Below are 26,110 nucleotides of genomic sequence, written 5' to 3'. Positions count from 1 at the left end.
AGCCCCCCCGCAGCCGCATGTGGGGCTGGCGGCACGAAGGGAGCTTTAACCCTTTCCTGAGGCAACCCCGCCGGTCCCAGCCGACTTGAGCGTTTGCTCTTCGCTCCGCGCTGGGCCAAGCACCCTTCGAGCCGCGACCCCCGGCCCCAGCGCTGCGCAGGGGGCGGGCGGGGCGGGGCGGGGCGAGGGGCGGGGCGAGCGGCGGGGCGGGGCGGGGCGAGCGGCGGGGCGGGGCGGGCGGCGCGGCTGCGCCCGGCGCACCTGGGCAGGTGAGGGCGGGCGGTGAGAGTCGCGGCCCCGCTCCCCGCCGCTGCGCCCACGCGTGGGCCCCGCTGGGCGGCACGGAACCCCCCCCCACCCGAGGAGTCGGCCCCCTGCTCGCCGGAGCGGTGAGTTGCTGTGGGGTCGCGGTGCTCGGTGGGGACCGGCCCCGCCCGGCGGTGGTGCGTCCTCCGTGGGGCTGGGGGGGGGCGCTGGGAGACGCGTGGGGCGGCGGGGCCCCGGCGTGCGTGACGGGAGGGTGTCCGCGGGAGGGGGCGCGGCTCGGGGCCGCAGCGCGGGGCGGGGGGTCCGCAGGCAGCCGGGGGGAGCGAAACCCGCTGAAAATGCTGATTTGTTGCTCCATTCCCGCTCCGCGCCCGCGGCTTGGGCCGGGTTAGCCCAAGGCTACGTCTTTCAAGTTGGTGTAAACCCAGGCCTAAAGTTACGGGAGGATGAGATTTGCGCCCCCCCCCCCCCCCCCCCCGCCCCGGTCACCCACGGGTGCTTTCGGACCCCACGCCAGGACCCCCGTTACCGCTCACGGCTCCGGCCCCTTCCAGCCTGCAGCGCCGGGCTGGGGTTGGGGGCGCTGGGCAGGGAGCACGGCGGGCCGCGGGAGAGGTGATGTACGGAACCCCGAAGCGTGGGAGCTGTAGGTTCCGCTGTGGGGAGGTAAGTGTCGGACACTGGGATGAAAACCCAGCCTGTTTCTCTGTAGGAAGGCTAATAAGGGTTGAGCTGCTTGTCTTTGAAAATAACGCATACATATCCATGAAAGGTGGGATAATGTAATCGAAGATAACAAGCACAGAATGAGGTCTGTGGCATCGCAGCAATGGACCTGGAGAAGACCCCGTCCTCCTTTAGGGGCTTGAGCAGGGTGGAGCAGGAGCACTGCATGCACCCAGGCGGAGGGTGAAAAATATCTGTGGAGGAAGCCTGAGACAGGCTGCCGGTCACCTTTTCCTGCTGTGCTGCGTCTTGTTAACCTGGCTGGCACCGTGCTGGAGCCCCGAGAGTCACCGCCGGTCACCGGGGATGCCCCTGACCTTGGCCACTCGGTGAGGTGGCTGCAGCGTGCCTGCTCAGTCCCGAGTTCGCTTGAGTTGTTCTTGGGGTCATCATCTTGCCTCCATGGAAAAAGTCTCAGTTATAATAACTGGGGTGCAGGGAATAATTACGTTACTGACTAGAGATGCATTAGCAGCAGAGGGGGTGCTAATTACACCGCCACCCCCCAGCCAATTTGAGTGGGAATGAAGCAAACTGGGTATGTGCACTGGTGGGTGTTGAGTGAGGGCCAAGGCTCCCTTGGCGAATCCAGCTCGTGGTGTGATGACGTTCCCCGAGCTCACCCTAGCAGCTCTCTGAGTGGGACCAGCCTCCGGCATTCATGGATCCCACCGGATCGAAGTTGAAGGTTGTAGGAGGCTGACTCACCGTCTGAGCTGAGCAATGGGATTCAAGTTGATTTGCTCTTGGTTATTGTGTCAACAAGTCTGTGGTGATAACAGGCCATAAAGCATTGTAATGTCACGTATTGACAGATGCTGTCTGTGATCCTGTCTGTGATCCAAGGGACAATTCAAACCTCGTATGGCAGCACCAGCACACCTTCCATGTGACCGAATTTGTTTTGGTTGATGAGAGGCATGAATTTTCCTCCTTGGTGTGTGGGTTTGAATTTATTCCTGGTCTGGCAAATGTGTTGTACACTGAGTACGTTAGTAGAAGAGGGGACTGCTTGGAAAGTTAAGTGTAAAAGAGATTGTGGAAAGAAGCTTTAGTTAGGATTTCTTCATTATGATGAGAAGTCACTTTTTTTTTTTTCTTTTCTTCCTTTACAAGGAAAATCGATACCTGGTTTTGGTCTCAATTATAAGTCTGGGATTAACCTGGACTTCGTGTCTTTGCAAAAACACTACTGAAAGTTTGATTCTGGTAGCATTTTCAACATGGATAACTAATACAGCAGAGCTTCAGAAACACAAAAATAATTTTGACAGTTGCTTTCTGATCCTTTGCAGTTCCTGGGAAGCAGTCTGCTAACGTGCGCAGGTCCTTGCTGAAGCATGTTTTCCAACTATTATTAAAAGATGATTTCCAATTGAATCTAAACTTTTTCTTTGCTTAACAGATAAAGTAAGTTTTGTTAGATTAATTTTGTATGAACACTTGCAACTGAATGGGATCTGCAGGCATTTGAACAAATAAAATCTGTTCCTAGACTAGTTCTTGGATAGGGTTTTTTAATCTTCTCTATCTCTGCTACTAGACACATTTTGCAACTCCTACAGCAGTATTCAGGGCTTATGGCAAAGGTTTTACTTATCCTGTCACTGCTTTATTAATGGGAATATTTCTAATTTCTCACATCTGTTTCAAGATTTGCAAATGAATATGGGAGATACACCTTCTAAGCACACATGTAGCATAAAAGTTCCCTCCCAACATCTAAAGATACCAAATGCTCCCTCTTCTTGCAGAGGGACAGTCGTTAATTTTGTTTGTTGGCTTTGTATCTGTTCTGCACAAGAAAAATATTGTTGGTTGGCTGCAAATGTAGTAGCAACAAAGGGCTACTTAACAACAGATTTGATCAGTTAACTACAGCACTTTTTAAAAAAAACCCAGAAACCTAAACCTTAAGTCATCATCACTTGATTTTTAGCACAAGTGCTGGCAGACTTGCAGTTACTGTCCTTCTGGATAAACATCCTGGTTATTATGGGTCAGCAATGTTTGTGAATTATGATACTGCATTCAGAGCATTCATGAAAAAGTCACAAAATGACTCTGAGGCACGCTTGTCTGATAAAACAGGCCCCTCCGCTTCAGCCTGATGCTTCCACCTTTACCTCAGCTGGGGCACATTAGTTTTTCCCTCCTCGATGCAGGTGTGACACACTGGAGAAGAGCAGGATCAGATAGGCCCTTCGCTAAGGCGTACGTGGAGGCTTTTGAAATTCTGCTGCCTGTTCTTGCTGTGGCTTGTTTGTGGCTTTATCTCCTGTGCAGCCTTCACAGCTCAGGTTTGATCGGGGCTCGCCCTCCGCGCACCCAGTTAACACAAATAATGCGCCGTCTCTGCTTACCTGGAATATTTAATAATGAGTTGTTGTTCTTGTAACAGTTATGTTCCCCGTTTAGTGATGCGTTTGTAATGCCTCCTGTCAGAAGAGTCATCTAGCTGGATCTGAATGAGCTGTTTCAGTGTGCAGTAACATAACAAACAATAGCAGTAACACAGCATAGGGTCCTTTTTCATTAAATTACTTTTTTTTTTTTTTAAAGCATATGAGTCTCAACTAACTTTTAGCAGTTGGTCTAGTATTATCCCTGTCTTTTGCAGACGATGGCGTTACATCCGCGAAGAGTTCGCTTGAAGCCGTGGCTGGTAGCCCAGGTGGATAGCGGTATGTATCCTGGCCTCATCTGGCTAAACCGAGAAGCAAAGCGGTTTCAGATCCCCTGGAAGCATGCGACTCGGCACAGCCCGCAGCACGAGGAGGAGAACACCATCTTCAAGGTGAGGGAGGGGAAGGCTTGGATATATCATGGTTCTTAAACAGAGACAAAGGGCTGAATTGTTGGCTCAGGAGCTGGACAGGCATCTCAGTAGCTCTTTCCAGGCACATTTTGTCCTATTTCTTTGACCTCAGAAAAGCCACTTTGTGCACCTGGATCCAGACTTGGCACAGCCTGAGACGGTGTTGAGTTCTTTAACTCTTTCCAACCACCAAAGGCCAGACCATGTCTGATTGCCTAGGCTCTGGAAGATTACTGCTGTTTACTTCATCTGCTTGGTTTAGGATGTGGTAGCTGGCTTGTTCTTAGCAGCAAACCATTAAGTACTGTTAGATAAATCTTGAGATGTCCACCACAAACTGTTAGTACTCATCACTGCAGTCCCTAATAGTCTCATCCCAAGGGATTCATTATAACTCCTGCACTCCTTGGAGGAATTTCTGACCTCTGCCTTGGAGGGATCTTGGACCAATAGTCCGATTGTGGGGTGAGAGAGGGAGAGGGCCAGCTGGGTGTCTGTGGCTGCTCTTCCACTCCATTTTAACCAAGCCCCTTCCTCCTGTGCAGAGTGAAGCTCACTGTCGAAAATGACTTCTGGTTTTGGACCTGAGACACCTAGAAAAACTCAGTGCACAATCCAGTACAATTTATACTTTCTTAACTTGTATGAAGATGCACATTCAGAATGGCTAATGGTTTTGAAAATTTGGATTTACATCCTCTTTCTCCCCTTTCTTTTAATGGGAAAAATTATTAAAGTGGGAATTGTTATCAGAAGAGCTATAGTTAAGACTTCTGCAAGAGAAGAATTTTACATTGAATTTGTCTGAAAATTTGATTTCTGATAAAAGCTGCTCCGTTGAGAGGGCTGGACTGAGCACAGTGTACTTTGTCCCCAGGCATGGGCTGTGGAAACGGGAAAGTACCAGGAAGGAGTCGATGAGCCAGACCCTGCAAAGTGGAAAGCCCAGCTTCGATGTGCTCTTAACAAAAGCCGGGAATTTAATTTGATGTATGATGGCACCAAGGAGGTGCCCATGAATCCTATTAAAATTTATGAAGTGTGCGATATCCCGCAGTCCCAGGGATCAATCATTAATCCAGGTGAGGGCCTTGCTGACACAGGGCTGGTTACTGAGCAGGCATCTGTCCAACGCAAGTTCCTTTCCCTCTGTGGCATTAACTCTCAAGCTGCCTGTGCGTGCAGCGGAAAGCAGCTGCCATGCGTAAGCCCGGTTGTACTTAAACTAGGAGGACTTTGAACCACATCGTACCTGTACTAAAATTATTAAAGCTGTACATGGTTGCATGTTTTCTGCTGAACGGCCCAATATTGGCAACAGTTTGCCTGTATCCTTAGCTTTCCACAGTTATGTATTAAACTGAAAATAGTATGTTGTACAGATCAGATTTTCCCTTTTTTTACTTATTTGGAAAATACACAAATAAATTCCCAGTATTGTGCAGAGCCAATGTGAGGATTATATTACTTGTTCAAGAAATGCATCGCAGTGTTACACACTGACTACCCACAAGAACGTGCTTGTTTGCAGGTTCCACTGGCTCAGCTCCATGGGATGAAAAGGATAATGATCTTGATGATGAAGAGGAGGAAGAACTGAATCAATCTCAGCATGTCCCTATTCAAGAGACGTTTCCATTTCTTAATATCAATGGTTGGTGGTGTAGGCTAATGTGTTAGTGAAGGTATTTGCTTGTAAATTGGTGCGTGCTTGAAATAAAATCTCGGTTTATTGGAGAACTGTTTCCTTTTTGTAGATTCTCCAATGGCTCCAGCCAGTGCAGAAAACTGCAGCCCTGAAGCTGTGTGGCCGAAGAATGAACCTCTAGATATGGAAATGCCCCCAACTGCACTGCAGCATGACTTCTTCAGCAGCCCTGAGCTCTGGATCAGCTCTCTGCCAAGTATGTATATGGATTTATAGTGCTTCCATCATCACACTTTAAAAAAAGACTACTTTTTTTTTTTTTTTTTTTTTTTTTCCTTTTTACCTGTGGGTCTTTGCTTGTTAGCATGGAGAATTGTGTATAGTTTAAACATCCCCTGGTGTAACATAAATTCTGTGGTGTGTCTCTGCTGCTGATGCAGCACATGCAAAGGTCCAGGAAAGCCAGCCTGACAATTTCTCTCTCAGTGACAGACCTAGAAATCAAGTTTGAATATCGAGGAAAGGAGACCGGAGCGACGACGACTGTAAGCAACCCGCAGGGATGCAGACTTTTCTATGGAGAGCTGGGTCCTATGCCAGACCAGGAAGAGCTCTTTGGGCCTATTAGTTTGGAGCAAGTAAAGTTTCCAGGAACAGAGCAAATCACCAATGAAAGGCAGAAGATCTTCACAAGTCGGCTGCTGGATGTTATGGACAGGGGACTGATCCTGGAGGTCAGTGGCCATGCCATCTATGCAGTCCGCCTCTGCCAGTGCAAGGTGTACTGGTCTGGTCCCTGTGCGCCTTCCTCCACCACACCAAATTTGATTGAGAGGCAAAAGAAAGTCAAACTCTTCTGTCTGGAAACTTTTCTAAGTGGTAGGTAACTTCTGCTTTTGGAAGATAGCTTGGGATACTGGCCTGGGCACTTGGCACTGTTGTTAAGGGTGGTTTGCACTGGGGCTCAGCCTGGATGCACGAATCTGTTTGCTCGTGTGTGTGTGTGACAGCACTTCCCTGACTCCAGCGGACCATGGAGCAGGTGCACATCAGAAGAAAATGAACTTACACTCATGTAATGCTCTGCAAAACATTGGAGGATCTTGATTTTAAAGAAAGCTCCTCTGGGTGCAAGAAGTAAACTGTAGTTGCGTATGTACAGCGTAATGTTGTGCATACAATTGTGTGTAAGAGGTGGCTCTGACAAGGAACGGTGTGTAGGTAAGACCTGGGATGATACAAGGGGGTGGGAGATGATACAACGTGTTTCTAGTGGAAAGAGGACAACTCTGCAGCATTCTGCTTTTCTTCCTAGAGCTGATTGCCCATCAGAAAGGACAAATTGAGAAACAGCCACCATACGAGATATACTTCTGTTTTGGAGAAGAATGGCCTGATGGAAAGCCCAGGGAGAGGAAGCTGATTGTGGTTCAGGTAGGAACTGAGGCTGAGAAGTGACACTATGAAGCAAGGCTGGGGCTGGTGCGTTGGCCCTGGATTGGTGCCCACGGATACCTGAGACCTGTTCTTTTCGGTTGTGGTTACTGACACCAGGAAACCCCAGTAAGGCTGGTGGGTTTTGTCACAGCAAATACAAATGCTATGTGCGCCGAATAGCATCAGTCTGTGATGTGCTCTAGGTTCTTGTGGGAGCCGTCCCCTGCATCCAGGGGATTCCTGCAAAATAACAGGAATATACTGCGTGACCGTTAGGCTAAAACAACTGGCTTCTTCCTGAACAGGTCATTCCAGTTGTGGCCCGCATGATCTATGAAATGTTTTCTGGTGACTTCACACGCTCCTTTGACAGTGGCAGTGTGCGACTCCAGATCTCTACTCCTGACATCAAGGACAACATCGTGGCTCACCTGAAGCAGCTGTACCGGCTGCTGCAGAACCATCAGGAGGGGTGGCCCATGCAGGCCCCCGCCATGCACATGGCGCAGCCGCTCCCAGCACAGTGACAGGCGCTTGGCTTTGCCCTGTGGTTTCTTAGGTTGTACATACAGAAAAGTATTTCCTAACGAGTGCCTTGCCTAAATCTGAATAAAAAGCTGTAGATCTGGTCATCTAATTAAATTTCAGCAGTCTATGGTGCTTTTGTTTTGGAAGTGTTCAAAACAGGGGATTACAGAAGTCCTCTGGCTCCACCACTGCTTTCAGCTGTTTGCTTAAGCAATTGATATGTATAAATTAGATTTTCAATTCTGTAATATTTTTTTAATCCACTATCGATACATTGTATATAAGTACTGGATCATTAGAGGGAAAAAAATAATGATCTGTGCTCTATTAAAACCGCCTGGAGAAGAACATCTTGTCTAGCTTTATTCTCTCTTTAACTGGTCTGTAGCTGCCAGCTGGGAGGCTGACACTTCTTCCAGTGTGCTTATTTTACAGAAATGTCTGTGTACACACATATATACTTAAAAAAGCCCAGCTCTGTACGGTCTGAGAAGCCACCTGATGCTGGAAGCTCGCTAATAGTGCAGCTCTGGAAGCTGGGAGATGGCTCTGGGCTGTGCCCTGCCGTGCCTCGTCGCTTCTCCAAGCTCTGGCTTAAGTGGTGGCAGCGGCCTGGTCCCACACCGCGCTGGCCTTGTCACAGAGGCCGCAGGGGCCCGGAGCTGCCCAGGGCGGGCGGCTCGGCCAGGGCCCAGGCCCGTCCGAGGAGACCTAGGCCCGGGCGGAGCGGAGCGGCCCTGCCGGGCGGGACCGGGACAAAGCGGCGCAGACCTGCCGGGCGGGACCCGCACCGGGGCAGAGCGGAGCGGCCCTGCCTGGCGGGCCCGGCGCCGGGGCCCGGGCGGAACCGACACCAGGGTCGGAGCCGGGGCGGAGCGTCCCTCCCGGGCGGGACCCAGCCGCTCCGCCCCGGACCACCGCCCACGCCAGCGCCGAGCCCGACCCGGAAGCGCTGGGGCCGGCGGTGCGTTCCCGTCGGCGCAGGGCGGCCATGGGCCCGGAGGCCCTGGCGGGCAGCGGCCTGTCGGCGCCGCGGCTGGTGGCGGCGGCGCGGGAGGAGCTGGGGGCCGGGGCCCGGCGGCGGTTGCCGGCAGGCCGCGCCCTGCAGCTGGCCGGGGAGGTGCTGGCGGTGGCGGCGGGGCTGAAGCCGGCCTTGCTGTACGACTGCGGCGCGGCGGGCCCCGCCGAGCTGCGGCGGTACCTGGCGCGGCTGAGGGAGGCCGGGCTGGCCCCGGGCCGCCTCCACTTGCTGGGCGCGGAGGGCGCGGCCCTGGTGCTGCACCCGGGCCTGGCCCGGCGGAGGCTGGCGGCCGTGCTGCGTGCCCGCCCGGCGCCCTTCATGGATGTCTCGGCGGGGCGGCGGTGCCCGGCCCTCTGCGGCCCCGCGGAGGCCGAGGCCATCAGGGGCCACCTTGCCACCCTCCTGGCACACCTAGGGGCTGCTGAGGCCGCCAGCGCCGGCCCCGTGTCCTCCAGCGAAGTTGTCCCCGCGGGCTGGAACCTCTGCACCATCGTTGGGGTGCTGCTGGGCTACCCGGCGGCCTACGCCTTCTCTATGGAGGAAGACACCGAGAACTGCCTGGCGCTGACGCCGCTGAGGGTGTTCACGGTCCAGGCCTCCTGCCCCAGGATAAGGGACGGTCTCAGGGTCCAGATCTACTCCTTCAGCATCCCGGAGAGCCTCTGCATGGAGCTGAAGGAGGTGCTGGACGCCTGGTGCGATGAGCTGAAGGAAGCCTTCAGAGCACAGAGTGACTTTGTAGGACTCTGCATTTCCAGCGAGGTGGTGTCTCTTCCAGCAGTTGCCTTGTAGAACTCAGACTCTTTGGCCTTTCTCACTCGCATCAGGAAGTGAGGCGAGGCATCTGGCTCCCCGTGTGCACGGCCCACTGAGGCTCCTGCCAGAGGCCCCTGAGCACCAAGGGCCGACCTTTGATGATCTCGGGCCCCCGACCTTGTAGGCCAGTTGCAAATCAAATATGTGTACTTGCCAGAAGAGCAGCGTGTGGATGTCCGCGCTCAGAGCTGCTCTGCAGCCTGGATCCTGGCTGTGGTGAGCATCATGTAACCTCAGGGTATGTTTATTTGCTGCCGACAGCTGAGGATTAATAAAAAAATCAAACACCGTGTTATTTTAGATTTGTGGAGTTTTTTGTAGGCTCCATATCATTTACTACTAGTGCGAGGTGGTGTCACACACTGCCTTGTAGCTAAGCCTGTGCTTGAACCAGGGCCATAAAACCTGCACAGTGCAGCTTCTAAAGGGGCTTAAAACCCCTGTCTCCGTTGAACTAATGTGGTGCTGGCAGTGGAAGGGAGGCAGACATGGCTGCAGGGACATTTGGCCACGAGGCAGGCCAGACGAACAGTAGGGTGAACTGGGAAAATTGCTCAGGAGAGGTAGTGTGTGGGGGAGTATGAGGGGGCTGTGCTAAAAAGCCTCCCTGAGCTGTCAGGTACCAGTAGGGGTGGCCCAGGTTCAAATACCTCCCATTTAGGGAGGCAATAAATAAAGGGAGAGAATTTTGTAGTCCTCTCAGCTGCTGGGCATGAAAACGGGGGAGGCTGGATCCCAAGGGCAGGGGGTGCCCCCTCCCTCCTGCCCCGCGTGAGCCCCAGCAGCGGCAGCTGGAGTGGCTTTGTCCCTCAGCAACACAGGGACTGGCAGCGCAACCTTCAACTGGAGCCAAGTAACTAAGGCAGCCGAGGGAAGGGGTGATCTCCCAGCTTTTATTGGAGCCGCAGGGGTTTGTCTGGAGTGAGACCAGGTCAGGACATGAACCAAACATGTAACTACAAAACAGCAGAGTGTGCGCTGCAGCGAGAGCACGTTTCTGTTGGTGAAGCACAAGTCAGTTCCTGCAGTGAAGTCAGTCATTGAGAAGGTACTTCATGGTCTGTAACTTGCGAGGAAGGTGGCTATAGCCATTGCTATCATTGCCACCAGGAGAGGGATCCAGTGACCGTGCTGTCTCTGCAAGAAGCAGCAAGTGTTACTAGGAAATTAGTGGGAAGAGGAAACTTCTCATCCCAAGCAAACATGTCATTCATCTTTCCACACTGCACAAATAAATGGGAATTTTTCCCAGACCGATCTGCAGCCCCGGTCTGAAAGTACTGAGAGCTGGGGTGAGGAACGCCTCCCACCTTTCCCTGCTTGCTCTGGAAGCGGTTGAGCTCATCCCGGCACTGGCGCAGCCTGGTCAGGCAGGAGCGGTACTCCTCGCTCAGGGCCTCCAGCTCGGAGCGCAGCTCTGCGCACTGCAAGCACAGCAAGGGTCCGTTAGCAGGAGGGATCCCCTCGCTTTTGTACACACCGAGACTGGCGGGACTCCCGCAGCAGCTGCAGCGCTTCGCCTGCGCATGGGTGCTGCAGCGACAGGGGATTTTCGCTTCTGCTACCTGTATGTCCGTATGTACCTACAGGGGACAGAGCAGAACTCAGTGTTACTGGGAATGTGGTGACAAAGGCAATGCCTGGTCTGTTACCATCCCATGACCTGCTTGGCTTAGTTGCCATCTTCCACATCACATGGGAGAAAGAAGCAATAATTATTTTTATGACTGTAGAAGCATGCAGGTCAGGAAGAAGATGTGGAGTGCAAACTCATGGCAGGGTTTACCTCTTATTCTGAAATTCAATATGCATTTCACCAACTGCGAGAGCAATTGCAGAGTCCTTTAAACACTCCAAGACATGGAACAGATGCCTTCATTGCACTGCACAACAAAACCCAGGGAGCACCTTTTATCCTGAAGGGCCGTGCAGCATGAGACCCTGCTGCCTTCCTCGTGCGTGAGCAGCAGCTGTGGAAGGAGGCGGCAAGGGCCAACGCGGGGGCAGCTGCCCCACACCCAGCTGTTCCCTTTTGCTGTGATTGTGCTTTACAAAATCCCTTCCGCAGGTGATACTGGGTGATGCTTGATGTAGGTGGTGCACTCACTGGCACGGGTTAGTAGGACAAGCTCTTCTCCCGTGTGGCTCTAAGCTCTGCTAAAGTAAGTTATAAATCCTTTTTTGTAAATCCTTGCTGAGTAGTGCTGTAAGAACTGCGGGGCTGTTGGTTGGCTGAAGGCATGGTTAGATGGGAAAGAACATGTATGAGGTCTGAAAGCCTTGAATTTTTTGCAGCCCGGTTGGAAGGGCATTACTTTTGTTAGTAGTCCCTTCCTGTTATTTGCAAGGCTTTTGTTTTCCTCCTCTCCTTCCTTTGTGCTCAGGGTTTCAGCTCTTAAAAGCATGGCTTTAGCTTTTTCTCCGTGAGACTGTTGACTCCTGTCTGTGAGAGCAGAAATGGGTTTGTATGGGGAGGGCCCTACTGCCACGGCCCCGGGTGCCAGGCTACTGGTGCCCTCCCCTTGCATGGAGATGCTACATTAGGGGTTTAGGTAAGGCTGGTACCAGGATAAAAATTCAGCAGAGAGAATCCTTACAGGAGATAGCAAGCTTAGGCTACTTCCAGGAGCTTTTGTGTGATGTGTTGTGCTTCTGCTGGAGCACTTGCACCAGCAGCTCGCTCCCTGGCAGGTAACTCAGTCCCAGTTGTGATTCAGTGACTTCCTCACCTCGTTCTCCTTTGCTGTAAGTTGGGATGTCCTTTTCTGCATCTCATCCGTCAGATTTTCTTCTCCCTCCTCCTCTGGCTGCTCTAATAGAGTGTCTGTTTTTTCCTTGGCAGGAGTGAGAGGTGGGGTCTGCGTGGTGAAAACCTGGTCTAGAAAAGAGTCAGGCTTCTGATGAGAAACAGGTCCAGGCTTTGAGTTTGCTTTAGATCTTGTTTACCCAGCGCAGTTTAAAGATAACATTTGTGTGCTATGCACGCAGCAGAGGACACAGGAGCAGAGTTAATTATCACAGTTCTGGCTCTGCTGTAGCTGCAAGTTAATAATCTTCAGAACAATATTTCTAAGCAGTTGCCAGAAATGGAGGGAAGGGAGAGTTAAAATGCCTTTTATTACTTCCCCCCCCCCCCCCCCCCCAAGTACAGCTGTAATTGCAGTTATAAACTGGAATGTATTTTGTTTGGAAAAAAACCGGGTGTAGCCACTGAAGTAGAATTTGCAATTAAATCGATTTATTTTTTTAAAGTGTTTGCATCATAAATACATTTTAATGTTAACTAGCAAAATCTAGTAACTTGCTTTGTGCAGTTTAAAATAATCCTTTATTCTAAACCAATGCAGACTTCTTCTAGAGTCAGGTCTAATGTTCCCGTGGCCAGTGAGAGGAGTGCTAGGTGGGAGTTACAAAGTGTGCTGACCTTGCCTTTGCACCGCAGCCTCCAGGGTCTTCTGTTCCTTCCTCTGGTTCTCTATCAAGTCTGTGAATGCAAAAAGCTGCTTGTTATCTTCCGCATCGCTAATGCAGGCCTCTTACTCTGCACATCTTTTGTGTTACTTACCGTGCAAGTGGCTGATTGTTGCCTCTAGCATTACCTTCTGATTTTGTTCTTTTTGCAATTTATCTGAAATGGAAGGAAAATCAAGGCTGGGGTAAATCTCTGTGTATCTCTATGCAAGGATGGCAGCTTTCCCCTTCTATATGTGTGTAAAATGGAGTGGATATTACTGAACTTTCCTCTCGGAAGGGATGTGATCTTTTAAATTTTTTTTAGCTGTTAATTGCCTTTCCAGCTTTGGCAGCTGTTTCTAGTGTGCCTTACATTCTATTAATATATGGCTTATTTTAAAGCTGCTTGTGTGAGGCCTGTTATGAAAACAGAACTACCACCCATTTACTTTTCCTTGTGTTTTCAAATAGCCATGTGAAGTATGTGTGAGTTTCCTTGCCTTTATCTGAATTGGTGGTTTGGGAGCTATTAGCAGATACTTACAAGCTGGTAATCCCTAGCACCAGGCAGCAGCCCCTCAGACAGTAAGGGGCACCAGTGGGCTTGCATTGCTGGGTTTGATGGGTCTGATAAGGATGCAAAAGTCCTCATCAAAGCTGAGGACTCCTCTTTGATTTTTTTTTTTTTTTTGAGGTCTCCCATTCCATCCTTTCTTCTAGAAGAGTCACTTGACTTTTTTTGAAGTCCTTGAATCTAGTTAGAAACAACTTTAGGAACCCTTTGGAAACCAGAAGCTTGCTTGGCAAGATGAGGTGTGCAGTACGTTCAGAGAGAGCGAGCCTTCTGCCTGTGTGTGTGTACTTGGCTTTGCACCAGGACTTTAAGAGTAATTTCGTTATATGCTCTGTTGGTCTGGAGAATGGAGCCCCCCACCATCCCCAGCAGACAGTACCTTCGATGGTGCTGATGTGCTCGGCCTTGAGGTGGTTGTCCTCCCGCAGGGTGCTGGCTTGCTGACGGAGCGTGGTGTGCTCACTCTGCAGGCTGCGCAGAGCTTGCTGGAGCTGCTCCTTCTGCGTGGCCGCTCGCTGGGGGCGAGAAGAGCCCCAGCATCAGCCCAGCCCTGGGCAGCCCGTGGGCCAGCCAGCTGTCTGGCAAGGAAAGGTGGCCACGAGCTGAGAACCGAGTTGTGCTTGGTCAACAGGGACTTATGATCTAGTGATCTCAACCTGGGGGCTTCCCTACTTTGCAAATGGGAAAATGTGAGCTCCCATGGATGCTGTTCCTGCGGGGAACTGGCGTACCTGCAGTTCGCTTTGCAAAACGTGGAAGCTGTTTTCCAGCTCGGTGTGCGCCTTGGTCATTTCGGCTTTGAGCGTAGTGTAGTGCTCCTTCCAGAAGGCAAGGTCCTCTCTCGTCGCTGCCAGGCTTCTCTAGGGAAGAAGGCAAGGACCCTCGGGTGGGCTGTGACCCATGGCCGAGTGGCACTGTGCCAGACTGCCCTGAAAGACATCCTCGGGGCTGGGGCATCGCTGCCTGTGCACCAGGGCCACGATAACCCGCGTGGGGCTGATGCCATCTGATGGCCAGAGCGAATGTGGGCAGAGGCTTTGCTGTGGGGCTGAGCTCCTGTGCTGCCAGGAGGATTTAGAAGCCTGGTAGTATCTGGGATAAGATTTACTTGTTTTTCTAAAAATACCAGTTATCCTGTAGGTCAAAGCAAATGGCTACCTCTTGGGGAACATCCATTTTCATATAAAAGAGCATCTCCAGAGGAGGCACCTCTGGAGACCTTGTCCCCAGATGTCTGTGTGTGGCTTGTCACTCCCTCTGTGTGTGCAGTGCAGAGGATGGGCCAAAGGGATGGTGGAGGGAGAAGGGATTACTGTTAAAACTGTCAAACAACAGTGTATTTCCCCAGTTGTGTGCTGGTTTTATAACCTGATGCGTGGCTCACAAAATGAGCCCAGGTTATCACTAAACTGCTTTGGACTTTGCTCAGTAGCTAAAAAATGGTATTTTTGCATCTTTGTTGCTAATAACAAGCTAGTCCTTGCCTTTCCCTGAAATGTGGGGGCTCTTTGTCACTGTTGGGACTTGTTTAAAGCAAAGCCAGGTGTAAAACATGTTGCTTACCTGAGAGTTTTGCAGCTGCTGCTCTGTTTGGAGTTTGTCCTCCAGCATCTTCTGAAGAGCCTCTTTTGCCTTCTGCTCGTAGGTCTGCTTCTGGTCCTCCATCTCTATCAGGATCTTCTTCACACACTCCTTTGAGTAACTCTTGAAAGGAAGCATTAAAGTACTTGAAGGGTCTCATCTGATGTATTCCTAATCCTGCTAAATTTGAAGATTAGCAAACCCAGAGTGTGTAAATGCTATTGCTGATTTGCTGTATAGCATTGCTTCAGCAAAGAGGAAAAATCGTTTTCAGATCCATATCTAATCAGATTGCTCTAGAAACTGAGACCCAACCTAATTACATGGTTTGGTATTTCATTTTGGTGCCTTTATTCTCCCATGTTTGTTTCTCAGTCAATCAGACATTACCTGGGTGCAAGCCTGCAGCTGATTTTCAAGCGCCCTTAGTTTACACTTTAGTTTATCTTCATTCAGCTGACCCTGGGGAAAAAACACAATTGAATTGATATGTGGAATCATGAACTATACAATAAGACCCCAGTATTTTGTTAGCTTGCGGTTTTGATCCCCTTTCTCACTCCATCTGTAATAGTGTGGTCAAAGTCTTTTCAATGCTCAGAGCTCAAATAAGCCTTCACCATCTCAGAATAAATGGGATATGGGGGAAGTAAAACTTCTATGCATTGAAAAATTCTCCTGAGGCAGTTCTACTGGTTGCTGGGTGCAGGTATGTGCAGCGAGATGAGAAGTTAAGAGCAAGGGGATTTCAGGTTCGTCTGGACAGGTCTGGCAGAAGCCTAGCTGCCGCCTGTCCCCATGTGCAGCCCTCTTCCCTGGCTGGTGGTTCCTCCTTGCAGCGCTCCTTGCCTAAAGCTCCAGCTGGTGCTAAGGTCTTGTCTTGCTGGTTCCCTTAGGAAATAGGTTGGGTCTGCATTGCAACATCTAGCAGTTGGGCAGGGGGATAGAGGACAACAGCGATGATTCATTTTCCTTATTATAATCTCCTCTCGGTGTTAGTCAGGCTTCTTGGGTTTTGTGAAACCAAACTGCATGCAAATTCAGATAAAATTTCTAGCAAAGAGTTCATGTAGGCTGTTTTTCCACCACCAGTACTGAGAACGCTGGTATCCTCTCAGCTTACTGCTGTTTGAAGTCAAGCCTGTGAAAACAACCCCTTGATGCTGCAGGAATGGCTGTTAGACCCAAGCAAAACCAGATTCTCTGGCGTCTTAGCACTGTTTACATTTGCACAGAAGTTTACGTTCCCAAAGACCAAATCTTCCCAGTTCAGTTGTTGATACAAAGAACTGAAGGCTCTGTCCTCTTAGAGTAGGTGGAGTTTTGAGAAGTATTTTCATACATGAAATATTATGCCTAGTTTTTCCTCTGCAGTGTAATTTATTCTGCTCTCTGCAAAGGTTCACGTTGGATGGCGGTGGTGTTACGGCTGTTGTGCACAGATGTAAATGACTGTGCAAAGTACAAGGCGACAGAGCACTGGGCCCTTCCTACGCTTTAGAGCAGAAATGTGGTGGTGAACTCCTTTCATGGAGATGCAGCTTATAAATTGGCAAAAACATATAGTGTAAAGATTTCTCTAAATGGCATAAGCTGTCTGTTAGGGCTGTTAGCAGAACAGCATGGCAGTGAGGAGTGACTGCATGTGTGCGTATATGTGGGAGGGGATAAGAAATTATGCTTCTGACCAGTAAAGTTATGAGCAAATCTCGATCAAGCGCTTATATTGAAGATTACCTACATGAAAGGGGTGGCTTAAAAACCCCCCAAAAACCCAAACACCCCCCACCCCAAACAAAATAAATAAATAAAAAAACCCCAAAACACACACACAACCCCCCCAAACAGAAACCCCCACAAAACCACAAAAAACCAAACCCAAAACAAACAAACAAACAAACCAACCCCAAACCAACCAACCAAAACAACAGCAAAAAACCCTCTGCCAGCCACCACTGTCAGATGGTGGTAGCTTTTCCTCTCTTTGCAGTGGCTCTGGTGACACTGTTTGAACGCTGCCTGGGGATCCCTGCACTGAGCCTCACTGGAGCGCACAAAGACACCGATTTTAAAGCAAGGCGGAGAAAGGGACTAGGGCTAATGTGCTCAAAAATACGCCCACTCTTGCAAATATAGTATTTGAATCCTGTGCAGCCCTCTCCTTCAGAGAGTCAGAGGTTACCTGAATGGGCAGCTCCAAAACCTCTCCCAAACTCTTCTGCGTTTCTCTACTGCTGTCATTTAAAGTGCCATGTAAGTATTTTAAATTGGTTTTGGCTGACGGCCGTAGTGTTTTGGTTGTTCTGTGATCAGTGAATTCTCTGATACTCCTTCCCTTAATCATATTAAATAGTTGGTTTAAAGCAGTAACAATCAATGCTGTTTCTGGAAGGCTTCCAGTTTGCCCAAACACAATGCTGGCGCTAGAAAAAGAACTAGTAGCGATGCACTGGAAAAGACAAAGAGCTTAAACTTTACAGAGCTGCGAGGGACTCCCAAAAGTCAGGCTCAGCTTCAGAGGTCAGGAGGGGAAGAATAATATATTAAAGTAGCGATTTTCTTCTGTATTAAGAGTAATTAATTTCAAGCTGTTCTCTTCTTAATTATAATCGAGACTTACTTAGCTTCCTTCATCTGGCTGCCTTTTTGAATCAACTAAGCAAATTTTACCACAGATGGGGGACTTAAGGTACAGACCTGTAGTAGGAAGGTCTCCCTAACCCAGAAGTAAAATCATGGGAGGGGGGAGGAACTGAATGCTTTATCCCTTCAGTTTAATGACACCCCCGTCCTCCTGCGGAGTATTCACTTGCTCCATCAAGACAGAAGCACCCATGAACACAAGCAGCGCCTCAAAAATTACTCTGGGGCTGTTTCAAGAGCTACTGCCGTAGCGTTCACATGTGTGCAATAGCATTTCTTTGAAACCCAAAATATTAGAAAGGATTAAAAAGCTGCTGCAACAAACATTCAGCATCTTGCCTCAGCCTGCAAGTGGGCAACCAAGCCTCAGTTTCCACAGCACAGGGTTAAGGTATAGGACCTGTCCATACCTCCCCTTGCCAGCACCTCCTGGAGCAGCCCCTTGCCCCTGCCCGCAGCTACCAGGAGACTCCCTCCGAGCAGACAGCAGCTGCCTTGCTTGCCCTGTTGTCTCCATTGCCAGCGGCAAGTTAATTTTTAGTCTGCCAAAAGGCTGAATGCAAGATGCAGCAGCAAAGTCTCTCTTCTGCAGCAGAGATAGCAAGAAGCAAAGTGCACCCACCTGTTTCTAATCTGAGGTTTCATGGCTACTTCCTGCAGAGTGTGTCAGGGTGTTTTTTCCTGCTCATATTATATTTGAAGAAGCAAGCGAAGGCGGAAGTTTCTAACCACAGAACATCTAACGCAAGTTTTTTGTACTATCTCACCCAATCATTCGCTTTTCTGCCCCAACAGAACTTTCAAACTGCTTTTTTAATGGCACAATGAACTTTAAATTAATATTTGATTTAATAATCCTTTGTAAAACACTATATATATTGCATAAAATGCATCACCTTAATTTTACCCCCTGATAACAAAAAATTTTTCCCTTGGTCCTTGTTCAACACTGCCCAGAGGATTTTCTTTGAGCTGCGGGGAAACAGGTTGATGAAGGGCCATGATTCCACAGTGCACTTAAGGCTAAGCAGGCGTGTGAGAGCATCGTGGTACTGAGTCCCTCGACCTGTGTTTGGGGCCCAGGACCCATCTCTGAAAGGGACAGGGGCAGTGGTGTGTTCGGAGGATGTCCCTGCGCATCCCAGTGAGGAGCACACTGGTGGCTGGCAGCTTGGCAGGAGCTGCGTGTGCTGGGCGGGTGGGTTAGCTGTTGTGTGCTCAGGTTAAGAAACCGTCTGGCTTTTCCCCCATCCAGTACTTGGGTGCACCGGTTTGGTGCACCTAAAATTTTTAGGGGAGGGGGAAGAAAAAAATAAATTGGTTCAAGATACTTGAAACTTGTTTTGACTAGGAAAGAAAACTTGGTGGAAGATGGTTGTTTGGGTTTATTCTGATTATTTGCTTCCATTTACATGCTTCTGTTCTTTATTTAAGAACAAGTGGGAAAGGCGAGTATAAACAACCCAAACCTTACAGGAGAAACGGGTTTTACATTTCCTGTTGATCTGAAAGCAAAGTACTTTTGTAACTATTTTTAGGGCACAAAAGGGAAAACTTCAAGCAAAGCGACCCCCTAACTTCTGAGTTTATATTCAACCCTCCCTAAAAGGAAAGGCGATAGCAAGGAAAGAGGCAGAGCAAACAGCTTCTCGTGGGGAACGGTTCTGCGTGGTGTCTTCCCTGTGAGGTGACAACGTTGCATTTAAAACCTGTAACGTTTCCATGCCTGTAGAGGCACCGAAGCTGGGCAGAGATAGAGCTTGGCTCCGAGCGAGGAGGGGAGACATGTGGGGTGCTCCTGCTTCTGCACACAAGCCCCCTCCCATCGAGGCAAAACCTCCCCCCAGCACCAGCAGGAATTGCCTCCTGCAGCTCTCTGGTACCTGCCAGGATTTTTCTGATGCTTGCAGCAGCGTGGAGAAAAGCTCCTGCAAAATTACCATCTTCTGCTTGAGCAGCAGCTCACGGTGCAGGGCCTCCTGTGGGGAAGAGAGAGCTGGTCAGCGGGGACCCTCTGCTCCCCTCTGGCTCGGGCCCAGGGCTTGGGCCACTCGGGGGGTTTCGGGCAGGTCTTTGAATTCAGTGGCTTATCTGTAGGTTTTCTTGGCCACATTGAAATCTGGTGTGTAACACCCATTTGGTTAATAATAATTAAAAACAAGGTATTGCTGTGCTTGCCCAAGACCTGTTTTCCCAGTGGGTACTTCACATATTTGGTACCTACCTTCAGGTAGTTGGACAGCTGCACGATTTCCTGAAAGGGAAAGGGCAAATGTTGGAAAAGGATCGGGTTGTTTCAGTTTGGAAACATTTTATGAGCTGGCTACAAAATCCAAATATTTTGAAGTACAGCTGAAGTTGACAGGCTGTGTCTGGGTGGAGGAGCAGAGCCTGCTGGGGATTCGTTTGCTTTGTCCAGGGAAGCAAAAATATTTTCTGCAGCAGCGTACAGCATTGGGGTTATGGCATCTTTGCCATGCAGTGTATCAAATCGGGGCAGGGACTGAATGAGAACAGTTGATATCCATGGGACAGGAGTGCCTTTTTCTCCTATGGGAGCAGTGTCATTATTTTTGAAACTATAGAAATTTAGCACTAGTCAGTGTCCCAGTCAGAAATTTTAGAAACTGATTTCATTTGCAGGAGTTCAAGGTTAGTTGTTATCTGTATTTTCCTTACCTTATTTAAAACTGCTATTCCACAACTAAAAAAAAAAAAAAAATAAAAATTGTGTTACTGAAGTACGGGGATGCAGGGGTTTGCAGCAGTCCATGGCTCTGGACACCAGCTGCTCGCCCCCAGCCCCAGCAGAGTGCAGGTGTTTGCCCAGCCAAAGCCGGTACTGGGGTGAAGCGCGTTTGGGCATCGGGGGCCGCTGCCCTGCGGTATCTGAATTCACAGCCCAGGGAGCTGGGGGAGGACCGGCTTACTCTGTCTGCTGGCTTGAGTCTTTCACTCCTGCGCCTGGGTTTGTAAGGGTCTGGGTTCCTGTGAAAGCAGAGCGAAAGGATGTGAACGATCCCTGCCCTGTCTGAGGGGCCGTGATGTTCTTCTGTTTGGGTGTCTCTCTCTGCTCTCAGACGGCATTGCATCTAGGATGGAGAGCAGTTCTTTAAACAGTGCCCAGTAATGTAGCGCAATAGGGACAAGAGGCAGAGTCCTGCTCAGATGGACAGAGAAGTAGAAGTTAAGTAACCCTGCTGACTGAAGCTAGCCCCCAGACCCCTGAATAGTCTGGGGTGCTTACAGGGAAGTTGTAGGGCAGAGCATTGCTCAGCAGCACTGGTGGTTAAGCTGTGAGCTGGGCTTGTTTATTCCTCCACAGGAAAAATAGTCTTAACACCTGCAGTCTGCAAGGGAAACTCCAACCAGGATGGTAAAGCTTAGCACAGGTGTGGGGCTGCTGACAGGGGAGCTCGTGTTAGGGGGGAGCCACCAGCTCGATGGAGGCTTAGAGGTAGGAGGGAAACGTGGCAGCTGCTGCTGTGCCGGGAAACCCGAGCATCCCTCACCTACCTTGGGTGTTCATGGAGGCACCTTGCCTGGGGACAGCTTCTGCCGAAATGCCGAGGGGGACACTGAGGCTGAGCGGGGGGTGTGCAGGAAGGAACGTGGGGCAGCTCCATGGGTGCTGGAACAAGAGGGCAAGCGCGAGTCAGCATCTCACAGCCCATTCTGGAGAGGAATGGAGGGGAAGGGGCTGTGGCTGGGCCAGGCTTTGTACCTGCAGTGACCTGTGGGTGAAAAACATCCAGGAGATGCCAAGAAACCATGGCAAATCCATGAGGACCTGCTGCTTTTGCTGCAGCAGCTCTAGAGCTCTGTGGGGAAGTGGAGGAAACCTGCTGGCTTCTGTGGGGGTGGGGCACACACACCCCAGAACAGGACAAGGAACCTCCTCAAAGTGTCTTGAGCTGTTTTTGGAAAAGTTGAGGACTCATGGTGGCAGTGGGCTGGGTCCCTGGGTCAGGTCTCTGCTAACTATTTGGCCTCCTTGGAGCAGAGGTACCTGTTCTGCAGCGCTTCCCCCCAGGGCTGGGGAGCAGAGTGCTCACCCCCTCGCCCCTCTGCACGCCCCCCAGCCTCTTGCCCCTGGCTACCTCTGCAAAACCAAACAGGGGAAGGTGCCGTGCATGGGCCGTGTGCATGTAAATGCTTGTTCCAGATTCCTGCTGTCTAGCGGGTGATTAAACCCGGAGAACCAAGCGGCAGCAGGAGGCAGGTAATTGCTGTGCACGCTCCTGTGCTGCGAAGGGAGCTTGAGGGTGTGCCTGTGTTAAGTCATCTCGCGTTCCACCATCCCTGCTCACGTAGCTTTGTGAAGCCTCTAGGATGAACTTGCAATGTACCGGGAAAATTGTTTGTTTTGCATGGGGATACCAATTTGGAAGGAAATCTGTTTGGCTCTCAGGTTGGGGTGTTTTGCGCTGCATCATTCTATAGGTGATACTCAAGGTGGTGAGCCCTCTGGGTTACTGTGTTAGCTGTGCAGCACAGGGTAGGTAATGAGTACCAGGGAGTTGCCAAATTCCTGCACCCCTCCTGCTAACAGCAAAGGTGATGGAGGGAAGCCAGGTGTTTAGAGCTTAGTTTTCAAGGGTAAAAATAATTTGTGTAAGTGCAAAACTGTAGTCTAGTGGCTAGGATGTGGGGCTGTACTTGGAGAAACGGCAGAAAATCTCTTGTCTGGTTCAGGGTTTGGAAAACAGGAGAGGAGTATGCTGGGGGTGAGGTGACAGCATTTACCTGTTCCCAGCTCTGCGGTTTATAAGGAAATGCACGTTTTTGTTTGTGCATTCTCACTTACTGGCTGTACTGTGATTTGGATCCCAATGCTGTTGCGATCGTTGGACAGGTTGTGGATGCTTTAGTGGGTGCTAGCTGGAGCAGGCAGAGCAGTGAGCTGTGCTCCGGGGGCGGGCGTTACCTGGAGCAGGTCGGGTGGTCTTGACTCCACCTGTGAGGAGGGGTCCAGCGGGATGCATGCTTTAGGCTCACGTCCCAGCAGTGTCTTTCCAGCATCGCTTGCCAGGTTTCTCCTTCTCAGGAATTCCTTTTCCCGAGGACTCTGCAACGGCTCCTCCACTCCCCTCCCGAGGCGCCGGCAGGTTGTCACATTGTTTCGCCGTCGCAGGGTCTCCCGCAACTCATGCCGCCGCTCGCACTTCTCATCGTAGCTCTCGCTCAGGCGCCTGTGCTGCAGCCGTGCCTTCTCAGGCTGGCTGATCATGTTGGGTGCAGATCTACTGGTGAGACGCCCCCTCTTTTGCTCTGGGGTCCTCTGCCCTGATGAAACCAAGGGAAAAGACGTGATCTGAGTGAAAACTAGTTATTTCTAAGATTAAGTGAATGTGCAGTATTGGACACTGATCCTGGAGTCTCGTGCAGTGGATGCAAGTGATGCTCCTGGAGAAATCTGTTGTCTGTGAACTTGTGTGTAAAACACACCACACTGCGCCTGCGCATCCCTCGGGTGGCTGCTGACCCAGGGGGTGCTGAGAACAGAATTTCCAACAGTTAACACAACCTCATGAAGTTGGCCTGATTACCAAGCAATGATGCTTCCACTGCTTCCCCTGAGAGAATTCCTTTCCTAATAAAATAAAATCCATCTGTTGTTCAAACAAATTCTTTTGTGCATACTTCTAGAGCTCTTTAGGCAACATAAAACCCAGGAAGAAAGATAGCTGCTATTTCTGCAGTAAACTTCTTCTAAGTGTGTTTTTCTTTTGCCCGGGTGTGGGTTTTTTTGTTTTTGGGGTTTTTTTTGATGGGCCCAAATATAGTGGTGCTGTGGTGTGACTTACTGTTCAAGCAGTTGCATTTTATTTCTTAGTAGTAGCTGCCTTTTCTGTGTGCCGACAGAGATCTGGAGCAATGGAAACCTTGTAGTGTTGTAGGGGTTGGGTGGGTTTTTTTGGTGGTGTTGGTTGGTTGGTTGCATTTTTTTAATGGACTGCCTGGCAAAGTCCCTGCAGGTCTGAGCACACCTGCTCTCTGACGGCCACAGCTGCAAAGTGCTTTTCTCCTGGTTGCTCCCTCCCTCCCCAGCTCTTGGGTCAGGTGCTGTGTACCACTTGACCCTCTGCTTGCCCGCCCTACGGGCTGCAGCCCTGGGTCTGCGTTAGCTAAGCTGTGACTTGGTCCCTTCACTGCAAATACAAGAGCAGTGACTGATCATTGCGATTTGGGATTAATTCATCGTTAAGCTGTGCTCAAGAACTGGGGGCACAGGCTCTCAATGGTACCAGGTTGCCTTGGGCACGAATTCTGCCTCTGTTTCTGTGGCCTGGCCAAAGGAGGAGCTCCTCTGTTTCAGCACTGCTCCACTGTCTGTGTGCATGACAGGGCATAGATATGAAACCGCCTCCCTCCCTCTGCACAGCTGCAAGCTGCCAGTGCATTGGTTTTTACTGTACTTTGGTCATATTGAGTGTATCGGGGCCTTTGCATCAGTCTAAGAGAAAGCTGAGCAATAACTTCTCATGACTGCTCCTCTTCTTTCCTCCCCTTGAGCAAAAGCCCTGTCCCCTTCTCTTCCTTTACCCCATCGGCAGGGAAGAGGCTCGTCACCCCCGTGCATATCCCATGAGCATTTCTCAGCGGGTGCCAAGCCCCAGGGGTCTCGGCCTGGGAGCTGCTGTGGCCGTGTCTGTTGTGGGGCTTTTCTCATATTTAGTAAATCATGTTAATGTAGGAAGAGGGGGGCGGAATTTTGTCTCAGACTGCAGGTTAAATATTCTCCAGTGTCAAACAAAACCGCCAAAACTTCATTGGTCTCATTCGGTCTCGAGCAATTAGGAAGTTGTTGAGTCTAATGGAAAAAAAAATGGGAACAAGTAAACCCCATTTACATAATACTTCCGTGCTTTTTAGTCTGCCTTAAAATCTGCTCCATAATTCTTTTTATTGTCCTTGTGCTGGCTCTGGTGTACTCAAAGCTCATCACTAGTGCACCTCTTCGCTGCAGGGGCTCCCTTTGGAAGCGGAGTGGCACTTTTGGGCCGTCAGCTCTTGCTCTGGGCAGGGAAGGTGCCTGCAACCCCCCCCCGCCAGGACACTGCTCCCGGCGCTGCGCCACGGGGGTGGAGGCTTTGAGACCCCTGAAGCATGGCACTGCACTTCTGTTCATTTTTATTTGAATATTCTCCTCTTTGAATAGTTTCTGAAGCAGCTCTAATTTTAGCTTAATTTTTCTGAAGGATCCCAAAATTATTTCATTATTCAGGTGTTTCTTATTGTGATGTGCTTACAGCTAGAGGGGTATAAAAGGCTGAGCAAGTTGTTCCTGTGCAGCTTTCATGTCCGTACCATAAGGATCCCTTTCCTTTTGGAGCACACGTGCTTTCCTTGGCCCGACAGGCAAGGCAAGGTCTGGCCAACAGCTTCACGCAGAGAAATGCAGGTTGGATGTATGCCAACAGCCCGCAACGTGCTCCCTTGAAGCTGGGTATGAAATCTGTAGCTTGTATCTGCAGTGAAACTTCTCCAAACTCTTCAGGGCGCTTGAAAAGCATTTTTCAACCAATTTTTTCTTAATTTTAGAAACTGTTCAATTGCATGTTCAATCCCAGACTCGGATGTCCTGCTCGCTTCCCACTCATCCAGCTTGTCCTGTTGGGAATAGCTGAGCCCCTCTCCCACCTGCACTGCCTCTGGCTGCCCAGCCTGTCCCAAGAGCAGCTGTTGTAATAGCCTCAGTTAACCAAAAAATGTGCTTTAAAGGAAGGTAAGGCTTAAAGAAATACACAGTCCATTACTCACCCCAAGCTGAGCAAACTGTTGAGGCCTTCTTGACAAGCTAATACTCTATTTCCGCCTTCTGTTACCCCAAACTACCCTCTCTAATTAAAAAACATGTCCTTTATCTTTGCTTGCCAAGCTGTTGCGCTTCTCGCTTCAAGGGAAACCAAAAAAAAAATAAAAATACTTCTTGCTGGTTCATGTTACAACCTCCTGGTGTCAATCCTGTCGGCTGAAAGCGGGGTGAAAAAAGAGGGGAAAAAGGTGGGTGCTGCTGCCTTGGGCGCGGCAGCCTCTGCGCCCCTCTACCCCTCGCCAGCCCCAGCGCTGCGGGCACTTACCTGGCCCGAGGGGTCCCGTCCTACCCTGTGAGCGCAGTGGAGGAGCCAGGGGTTATCAGGCACGAACACGCTCCAACTGTCATCTTCACGCCAACCACCTCATTTTGCTGCTCTCACTCTTTTTCTTGCTCTGTAAAACAGGAAACGTTGCAGCCGCAGCCGAGCCCCGGTTCCTGTCTCTGCTGACAGCCCGGCTGCGGGGCGCAGGGGCCTGCCTCGCGGGGGATTCGGGGTATCCTGGGACCCCAAGGTGTCTAGCTTCTCTCTACGCAGAGCTAGCAGTTATCTTTTGGGCCATCTGCCTTTACTAGTCTCCAACAGGCGGAGGTTGAGCGCTGGTTCGCAGAGCTGCTTGTGGCACTTGGTGACGGAGTCTCCCCGAGCTGCTTTGGGGTAGAGAAATCCAGACTTAGGGAAGTACAGTAATGCTATTATTTTAAGGCTTCTTGCAGATTGGAAAGGAAAAAAAGTGTGTATCGGCAGCTGAGGAGAGGTCATGTATGGCAGAAATTCA

The 26,110-nt window shown here is 50.3% G+C and overlaps 3 protein-coding genes across 7 annotated transcripts; 2 read left to right on the top strand and 1 right to left on the bottom strand.

Annotated features, from left to right (window-relative positions):
• The first annotated feature begins 233 nt into the window (after positions 1 to 233).
• Positions 234 to 7,772, top strand: IRF6 (interferon regulatory factor 6). Of its 2 annotated transcripts, none has more exons than XM_055819681.1 (8): positions 234 to 389; positions 3,614 to 3,790; positions 4,689 to 4,893; positions 5,343 to 5,465; positions 5,569 to 5,715; positions 5,946 to 6,338; positions 6,775 to 6,893; positions 7,202 to 7,772. In XM_055819681.1, exons 2-8 carry the CDS (start codon positions 3,617 to 3,619, stop codon positions 7,421 to 7,423), a joined length of 1,383 nt encoding a protein of 460 aa, XP_055675656.1. In that variant the 5' UTR covers positions 234 to 389; positions 3,614 to 3,616; the 3' UTR covers positions 7,424 to 7,772. The 2 variants fall into 2 exon arrangements, with proteins under 2 accessions (XP_055675656.1, XP_005230374.2); XM_005230317.3 differs by lacking the exon at positions 234 to 389 and adding an exon at positions 764 to 933.
• A 372-nt stretch (positions 7,773 to 8,144) lies between these two features.
• C16H1orf74 (chromosome 16 C1orf74 homolog) lies at positions 8,145 to 9,551 on the top strand. Its single transcript, XM_005230365.4, has one exon. The coding sequence runs from the start codon at positions 8,416 to 8,418 to the stop codon at positions 9,235 to 9,237; it is 822 nt and encodes a 273-aa protein (XP_005230422.3). The 5' UTR covers positions 8,145 to 8,415; the 3' UTR covers positions 9,238 to 9,551.
• Positions 9,552 to 10,133: 582 nt separating this feature from the next.
• Positions 10,134 to 26,088, bottom strand: TRAF3IP3 (TRAF3 interacting protein 3). 4 transcript variants are annotated; one of them, XM_027797066.2, is made up of 16 exons: positions 25,597 to 26,088; positions 22,440 to 22,798; positions 21,029 to 21,143; positions 20,443 to 20,500; positions 20,192 to 20,216; positions 19,737 to 19,766; positions 19,396 to 19,491; positions 15,260 to 15,331; positions 14,852 to 14,992; positions 14,020 to 14,148; positions 13,668 to 13,803; positions 12,827 to 12,889; positions 12,686 to 12,745; positions 11,991 to 12,139; positions 10,572 to 10,844; positions 10,134 to 10,398 (listed from the first exon to the last, which is right to left on the bottom strand). In XM_027797066.2, the coding sequence occupies exons 2-16, from the start codon at positions 22,740 to 22,742 to the stop codon at positions 10,315 to 10,317; spliced, it is 1,734 nt and encodes a 577-aa protein (XP_027652867.2). In that variant the 5' UTR covers positions 22,743 to 22,798; positions 25,597 to 26,088; the 3' UTR covers positions 10,134 to 10,314. The 4 variants fall into 4 exon arrangements, with proteins under 4 accessions (XP_027652867.2, XP_027652870.2, XP_055675655.1 ...); XM_027797069.2 differs by having other exon boundaries at positions 10,572 to 10,685; XM_055819680.1 differs by lacking the exon at positions 25,597 to 26,088 and adding an exon at positions 25,277 to 25,462.
• Positions 26,089 to 26,110: the final 22 nt, after the last annotated feature.

Source organism: Falco peregrinus, chromosome 16, assembly GCF_023634155.1.
Source record: "Falco peregrinus isolate bFalPer1 chromosome 16, bFalPer1.pri, whole genome shotgun sequence".
Classification (NCBI taxonomy): Eukaryota; Metazoa; Chordata; class Aves; order Falconiformes; family Falconidae; genus Falco; species Falco peregrinus.
Note: the sequence above shows the minus strand (reverse complement) of the source record. Positions and strands in the feature narration are given on the sequence as shown.